General features: G+C 28.1%; 1 protein-coding gene across 1 annotated transcript; it reads right to left on the bottom strand.

Annotated features, from left to right (window-relative positions):
* Window positions 1-315: 315 nt before the first annotated feature.
* On the bottom strand, window positions 316-1884 carry LOC103309316. Its single transcript, XM_008184465.1, has 3 exons — window positions 1713-1884; window positions 569-1627; window positions 316-482 (listed from the first exon to the last, which is right to left on the bottom strand). Exons 1-3 carry the CDS (start codon window positions 1882-1884, stop codon window positions 316-318), a joined length of 1398 nt encoding a protein of 465 aa, XP_008182687.1.
* Window positions 1885-9332: the final 7448 nt, after the last annotated feature.

Genomic DNA, 9332 nt, shown 5'->3' with positions numbered 1-9332 from the left:
CCCTCAAAATATCCCATGCATTAAAATATCCCTCGTTCAAAATATCCCTCGTTCAAAATATCACCGTTAAAAATATCCCTCGTTGAAAATATCCCCGTTAAAAATATCCTACGTTGAAAATATCCCCGTTACAAATATCCTATATTCAAAATATCTCATAATATATTATTTTATTACATAAATTACTAATAACTCGTACTTCGGTAATAATTGATATAATATTATTATAACGTCATTATTTTACAAAGGTCAACATACAATTTAAGTCCGTAGGTATGGTTATTTTTGAAATAAAATATACATATAAAAGATTTTTTAAAATGAAAAATTACACGCAATGCCTTTTAAATAGTTAACTACAGTAACATGTTCATAATTAAGAACCACTTCTTTTAATTGTTTATCCAATTTCTCGTAAATTTTCTTCTTTTTAACTGGTAGCTCACCAGACATGTATTTTTCAATTTTTGCTTCTTGAAGGCCTACATATTGTAATATAATTGTAACATAATTGTAATAATATTACTTAAATAAAAAAAAAATAATAATAATTGTATATTTTATTTACCTTGCTCTAATTGGAGACACTTGATAAATTTCCATATCGATGCATGATGAGCTCCTAGAGATCCATTAAAGGCATGGTGCCACCCCTCAACGGCATTATTTGTGCGAGGCTTATTGTCAATAACTGATTGATAACAATTCCACAAATCAATATTAAAATGTGCTCCTCTTCGTCCAATCCACGTGTCTTCAAAATACATTATTATAGATTCTAATAGTTCTTCATTTTGTATATAATATTCTGATTCAATAAGCTCATCAAAGGCTTCGATTACTTTATTTGGTGGTATAAAGGACAATGAACAAAGAAGTCGAACTTGTAATGCAAATTCAGAATCTTGACCATATTTTATCTGTAGGCCACTATTTTGTATTTTCCTCCAAACACACTGAGTAAAATGAAAAAAGCAACCTCTAATAACCGCCGTTGGAAATTCTTCTTTAAAAGTTGATATAAAAGCATTTTCAAAGTCAACCATTAACATAGATGGCTTCAGATTTGGTTTCTTAGTTTTTAAAAATTTAAAAATTTCTGAATACGTTTCTTTTGTTCGGTCAGTCATTAAAATATAAACTAAAGGATATGTAGCATTTTTTTTACAAGCGTGAATTGTATAAAGTTGAGAAAACAAGGGTGGAACAGATTTAAAAGTTCCATCAGCCATCCAAACATCTGATTCACTTAAAAAATCTAAATTGTTTTCTGTAGTAAATATTAAACTACGTTTTCCTTCTTTGTTAATATCGTGTAACAAAAATTCAACCCCCGTTTTGGCTACCTTATATTGGTCTGGTAATATTAAATCAGTTATGTTGATTGGATTTGTAGGGTAATCATTATATTTATTTCTTGTTCTACGTACAGTCTGAGATAACATATCAATTGGTGGTAATTTACTTGTAGTTATTTTAGATACATCTGAAACTATTTTACTGACAACATTTCTTGTAGGTTCGCATGACGTTTTAGCTTCATTTTTTAACTTATCAATTGCTTCTTTAACATTAACTTTATCAGCATTTGGAGGGTGACTATGTGTGGGTATTTTTATAATTTCTCCTAAAAACAAGTAAAAAAAAATTTAATTGACTGAAAAAAACAAATGCATTTTTGACACCAAAAGTATTAATCTGTTTTGACGTACCTGATTCTTCGTCATTAGTTGTATGACAGCGTCCTTTACATTTGTATTTTATAAATTCAACACAGCGCCAAATACATTTATTTTCAGTCGATCGGTGTAAGCTATGCAAATATCCGTCGTACGAAAGTAGCTTTTTGCCTTTTTGGCTATTTACAAAAATTAAATTTGACATTTTTCGTTTTTGTTTTCACGGATATGAAATGGTAACCACGCTCACAAGTGTAATGCCGATACATTATCGAAAATTTCGATGGTTTGTATTTGTCAACTTATTTTATCATTTTTATTATTTCAACAAAATACAGGTATTCCTATTGCAAGTTCTAATAGTATCTGATTACGCGGCTTAATATAAAGATATCGAAAATGAGATAATCATAAATGACTATTATATTGAATTCTACTTATATATATTATATTATATTATACTATGATTTACAAATAATATGTATGTTAGTATAACTATAACCTAATTGATGAGAAGTTAGAAAAGTTTAAAGTTTAAAAATCTTTTTTATGTATATTGTTATAAATTAAGGGACAATATTACTGGAGATATTTTGAATATAGGATATTTGTAACGGGGATATTTTCTACGTAGGATAATTGTAACGGGGATATTTTGAGCGGGGGATATTTTGAACGAGGAATATTTTGATGCATGGGATATTTTGAGGGTGCACCTTATTAGGTTATTACACGGATTCGCGAGTATAATATGTAAACGAGAATAATAATTAATTAATAATATGTTGGCAGCACACCGTACGAATTGCCACCCCACTCCGCCCGACAGTCCCTTCTAAGCGCGTGACGTCCGCCGTCTCCGCCGACGCGTATGTTTGGTAGCCTGCGCGACGACCGTCACACACACACACACACTCAAGCATTCACATCTACATGACTTACACCTGACGCTCGATTCCCCAAGAAGGTCGTACTACAAACCGATAGCATAGATGTTTACACATCAAAAAAGATTTTCCAGTGTTTAATATACAGCTGTTCAATAAACTTTTAAAGAATACAATTTATTATTTGTTGATTATCAACAAATCACTTTATGATCAATATCAATCCATACCTACTTATAAATTCTTACTTCATTTGACTATAACACACTACCTACCTACTCAAATCATCAGAAACCTTCCATATTTTAAATGTATTATTTAATATTACGAATCTTACTGTAAATGTTGAATTAAAAACATTTCTAAACAAGCAAATATTTAATCAATTTATAATTTGTTTATACTTTTAGAATGTACACGTTCGATATTAGACTTTAAATATGGTAATTATTTTCTTAACCTAATCAGTAATATATAATTTAAATGTGTTACAACTTAATAAAAAATCAATTTTTAAATTGAATAATAACTAATCATAAACATTAAAAGTTACATAAATAACATGACAGTTATGTAAACATAAACATTGTCAAATTAAGTTTAAAATATATATTTTAGAAATAATTATTTATTAAAGAATAGATGACCATCCAACATTATTTTTAGGTTCGATATATTTTTAAAAACTGATATTGGCACTGATTAAATGGTGCCTACTATTTTATTATAACCCACCACATATAACACTAGAAGTAACTTAAATAAAAATAATACCTATCATACCTAATTTACATAAATCCACCACTCAATCTTCTTTTGTATATATTTTTCCAAATATTTATAATAACCTGCATTATTATGTATGTGATGATGTTATATTCAAACTAAATTGGCTACTGAAACCAGCTGCTGATTATTCACCGAAATTGTAATATTCAAATCATAAATACCCTGTGCTTTTATATTTTTATACATTATATATATCTTAAGTAAAATTTGTTGTTAAATGAAGTTAATGATTTAACAAAACTTGTAACTGCTTTTATGTTAGACCCATGTATTTCCACATGAGCTTCCTCAGTGGGACCCATTGTACATATTGTGTAATAATATGTTGTATTTGTATCAAATCGCAATAATAATAATAATAATTTTTTTTTTGGACTGTGTTGATAGTATTAAATTTTAAAGAATACCATATTTAAATTTTATAAAATTCAATAAATACTCAACTTTAGTGAGACAAAAATTATATTATCTTGTGCAAACTTAATTACAATATAAACACTAGGTACGAGTACATATTTAACGTACATTGTTTAAATCAGCTTTATTCATTATAATAAATTGTATTTATAAAAACGTTTTTAAATTATAATTTTTTAAACAGATAAAGATGGTCCAGTGTTTAAATATGATGGTAAGTACATATATAATTATTTGCCAAATATAAACCATATTTTATAAATTTAAGATCTGAATGACACTGGTTAAGTTACATAGATTTAACTTATTAAGATTTAACTCTCTAAGACACCAAGTAATTACACACCAGCACCCAAAGTGTTGTATATTGTCGTACCTACCTATACATTGCATACCTAGGTATATATCATTACATACGAAAAACTTTTCCGATTGGAGACATAAGCTGGTGTGGTATACGTATATTAGATTGTTTATTCATATCACTCTTAATGTCATATATTTTACTATTAGTTATATAGTAGGTTAACTCTACTTTTGAATAAAGGAAATATTGCATTTGAAAATGTCATTTTGATAAAAAATAAAATATTATATTATAAAAATAAATCTTCCTAAAAGTTTTAAAATATTTTTGAATTACAACAAAATAACTAGTCTAAAATCCTTTTTTGTAATATGAAAAATATGTTTACAATGTTTAAGTCATATTATTGGATATTTATATATTTAAAGAAGAAAAAATAATAACTTTTAACTTAAGTTAATAAGTTAATTGTAAGTTTTCATGTAATTTTTAACTTAGCTGAGTTAAAAAATAAAAAGAATTACCATTAGCTTTAAACTTTTTAAAATGTTTAATATCAACTTGACTTCATTCAATTAAAAGTTATCATGAACTGGTCCAGGCGTGCTGGAAACAATAACATATTGAATATGAAGCACCACTACTCACATTATATAAAATTTGATATTAGACGAAGTAAGAAATGTCCTGATTGTATGTTGAAATTAACTTAAAGTTGAAATGTTAATATTAGAATAAGACGAGAACCTTATGTATGTAATAATGAAATATATATTATATGTATTTATTAGAAAACAATCGATACAAAAATATAATAACGTCATATGATTTAAGTAAGAAAATTATTATAGTTTATCTTGAAGTTTACTTGATTAAATAATAGTTATGAATGTTCACTAATATTTTTAAATAAAGGTAATGATATCTATAAAATAAATAGTTTCAAAATCATTCCATTGTTTTATACGCAACAAAAACAAAGCAAACATTTATTTTATTGTTTTTTTCACAAATGCTACTTACGTCTTTATGTTCTTACTTAAAATATCAAATATATTGTAAGTTTATAGCGAAGTTAAAACATATAAATATCTACGGAATTTAGAAATCAACTAATACAATTTCATATGAAGGTACCTAATAAAATATTCTATTTGCTATTGCAGCACATTGAAAATGTTAAGATATTGCTAAATTTTGCCGAGTGATTCAACCTTACATTAAAAGAAAAAAATCTGGCTAACTTTTATCATAATATGTATCATGCATTTCTTAATATGTTTTGTATACCTCTTTAGAGCTTCTTTACTCGTAGGCAGGTAAAAACTTCCTACACGTTTTACGTTTAGAAATATTTATATTTTTCAAAGTACAAAAATTCTACAAAATTAGTTAAACACAAGTATAAAACATTTGGAAACTACGAGGATTTGGGAAGGAGGCAAATGACTCTGGCCTCTAGTTTTACGTAAATACAAATTAGATTTTTAATGATTATGTACATCATAAAACTGTAGGTTTATACATAATAATATAACTCAGGGTACAACATCATGATTTATTAATATTAGATTTTATTCTAGATCTATTGTATACCTTAAATTGGTACAGTTGTGATTTTATTTTTAAGAACCATTTAACCCAAACTAGATATATTATATAAATGATAACTAACACTTTCATATTTTTTTGCTTTAGGTTCTTTTTATAATAAAAAAAAAGGTAAAAAAAATTATAGAATGAATTATAATTTAAAAAAAAAAGCCATTTTAGTGTCCGGTGCCTATCTATACGTATTTTAGTGTCATAATATGTTGTGATTAATCTAAATATTGAATATTAATTTTTAATTTTATGACTACTAATTTGATTACTGCCCTCATTGAAATTATAATTATAAATGCATCACATTCAACTCTCAAATGATATGCTAAATTATTGTTATCGAACAAATTTAAGACAGCTGGAATGGTTACCACTGACCTGAATTTCAACAGGCTATGGAAATGTGAATTAGGCAAATTAACCTGAACAGTGTTATTGTTACGAATTAACTTTGAATTAAGCTGGTTGGTATTAAAATTAGCAGTGACAATATTAACATTTTTAAATAAATGATTGGACCATAAGAAAGGACGCAAAAATATATAGATGAAATAACCACTTCCTGTATTTGAAATAATAAACTCATAGTATTGCAATATGATTGGAATTATAATTGAAAAAAAATGTAGTTTCTAGCTGAACATTAATAATAATGCATTTTATAATTATATAATGTTATAGGTGGTTCCTTATTCGAGAAACTGAAAGGTAAATTAATTTATGCAAAATGTATCACTATCACATGTATTTTAACATAATACATACTAGACGCTATTACCTACAGAAAATACTATCTATAGAATAAGATACATGTACCTTTGGAGTAGTTAAAACTAAGTTCCGTCACTTTATACACCAATCCAAGTACATTATTATATTACAGTCTTTGACGTGTTCCAAATTTAAGGTTTAGATATTGCATAACCTCTGCCCTCTAGTCAATGGATCAGTTAGCGGATCGTAGGAACCAACGATCCGAATCGCGTAGTGCCAAATTTTGTTGAAAATCATTGGCATAATATACATTTACGCATAATAAAATAATATTATTTAAATATAATAATATTAGAATTATAAAAGAATTGTGGCGGATCCAGTGCTTAATTTTATTTTTTGAAAGGGGAGCATCAAAAGTACAAAAATGCTACATAACTGGCCGTAAACAGTGTAAAACTACGGTGATTGGAGATAGGGTTTATATCCACCACTGGAATATATTATGAACTCTTTAGACTTTAGAGTATAGAAACTAAAAAGGAAAATAGTATAGTTTAAAAGTAATCATTTTATCTAATTTATATAGGTATTTGATATGAAACTGAATAAAATATTATAACATTGAGTGATTTTAAATCTATAGATGGATATTTATTTTTTTGCGAGTAGAAAAATTGTAATGCCCTCAGGGAGACATTTAGTGTTACGGGCTTAGCGAACTCGTGGCTTCAAGCTGTGTAGTAGAGAATTTTGCACTCTCATCGCACAACACAATTGTACTGCAATAGCTATTATCATGACCTTAGCGAGTTAGGGGAACTGGTCCCCCACGTCTCCATTGGAAATCTAAAAATCCCTGTTTGAGCACCTCCCGAAGTCGGTCCTCTCCCTTTTTAAATTAGCCTATCTTCTACCCAGAGGTCTAATCTATCTATATATACAAAAATATCTGATCCCGTGCACTTTGTTGCCGTTAAAAATGCTAACTCTATATGAATGAAATATTTTACATATTACCATGGAAACCACTTACATACAAAAAATTCCTTCGGAAATCTCGAAATAATACCTATATGGTTGCCATGGTAATATGGACACATAGACATACATCCATTTTTATATATATAGATTGATAGATTGGAAAACCTCTAATATAAAAATAATCAAATGTTTTTGCAACAACAATTGAAACAGCAGACAATGACTACAAAGCATCATTTTACATTTTTGGTTATGTGGGGTTTAACATGTTCTGTAAACTGGTTAAGAAATTACAATAAAAACTAAAAATATCCAAGATTGTGTTGTAATATACTCGCAGTACTGAGTAGTCAGTGTACTAATCTGATAGCTAGGTGACTACGAGTAATATTATGATTTGCAGGTAGTAAGGCCGTTTCTTAATCGATTATGAATCATACTGAATCATATAATTATTGTTTGAAAATTTCATGAGATTTAAAAAAATGAAATATTTCATGAAATATTTCAAAATGTGTGAAATATTTCAATTATCATTATTTTTGTAGTTATGTCTTGTAAAATATTAAATAATTAATCTAAATAAATTAAATACCTCATAAGTCATTGAAACACATTTTTTTCTCAGTTTCAATGTATAATAATATGTTGTATTTTTTGGCTGTACCTATTCTTTGATGTAAAAATGTAATATAAATAAGGAATAGGTAGGTTTATTGTATATGTACCATGTACGTGGTTACTTATATAGTTATTTGTTAAAAATCAGATCAGAGTTTTCTTGATCATGAATCTATATGACATTTATTTGTATAATTGTATGTAAAAAAAAACATAATAAAAATAAAAATATAAAAATGGAATATAAATTTAAAAAAAAACACTTGGGTATAATGTATATTGTTTATCATATATGTTAAATCACTTAAATGTGGTTAGAATGAGATTAGTGAATGTGCTTATTGATGAGAAAATGATAAAACTATAATCTAATTATCTCCCAAATTGGCGGGAAGATAAAATTGATAATGGAGTAGGGTCAAATAGTGAAATAATTAATAAAAATTAGTTAAAAAAAACATAATAAATTCATATGATTTTTCTATTTTTGGTGTTAGTTGTGCCTATGTCTATGTGGTGTCAAAGCGGGAACCGGCATTATTACTTACCATAGTGCGAATCGCCCGTTAAATTACAGTTTTGTTTGCCGTGCGCAATTCCGTTTGCGATATAATATTGTAAATCGTAGGCTCGAATCACTAGTTTTATTGCTATAATTGTATTTTATTATTTCAAGATGCGAATCACCAGTGTTATTATTATTATATATTATAATAGCAGGTGTTACCCGGCGTTGCCGGGGGTATTTTTTCTCTAGAAGTCAGTTTTAAAATAATAATATTAACCTATTAAACAGGTATGTAGTATGGGTAAAATTGTATAAATAAGAAATTGGAATAGAAAATATAAGAAAATAACAATGAGATGACAATAGATGTAGGGTATTTTGATTATTTGAAGGACCAACTCGATAGAATAAATTTGTAGCGATTGTATCTACCGAACAGATTGACGGCGTCAAGGATAGGCAACCAAAGTTGCATGTACGATTAACGTTGTTAGAGGTGACAATACGACGACGCCTTACTCCCAAGATATATGCAATTCAACACACAGCTAAACGGATTGATGGTGGCTGGCAATGACGCGACGATGGACAACAAGGAACCAGAACGCACCGAAACGCGAAGGTGTGAAGGATACAGGTTATACAATGGGAAATAGGATTATGCAATTTACGTATAAGAGGGGGGTCTCTCTGTGCTCGGATCGGTCTGGTGCAATGACCACAGAGCTCACAACAGTTTGGCGATAATCTTACAACTAACTTATGCTACGGAAGTATGTTGCATTTGTCACGATATCCCACTGATGGCCCCAGAATGTCCA

Source organism: Acyrthosiphon pisum, chromosome A2, assembly GCF_005508785.2.
Source record: "Acyrthosiphon pisum isolate AL4f chromosome A2, pea_aphid_22Mar2018_4r6ur, whole genome shotgun sequence".
Taxonomy (NCBI): Eukaryota; Metazoa; Arthropoda; class Insecta; order Hemiptera; family Aphididae; genus Acyrthosiphon; species Acyrthosiphon pisum.
Note: the sequence above shows the minus strand (reverse complement) of the source record. Positions and strands in the feature narration are given on the sequence as shown.

Coding starts and splice junctions, on each gene's coding strand:
- LOC103309316 (XM_008184465.1), bottom strand. CDS start 1,884: ATGTCAAATTTAATTTTTGTAAATAGCCAAAAAGGCAAAAAGCTACTT. Junction 1,628..1,712: donor AACTAATGACGAAGAATCAG/GTACGTCAAAAC, acceptor ACTTGTTTTTAG/GAGAAATTATAAAAATACCC. Junction 483..568: donor GTGTCTCCAATTAGAGCAAG/GTAAATAAAATA, acceptor TACAATATGTAG/GCCTTCAAGAAGCAAAAATT.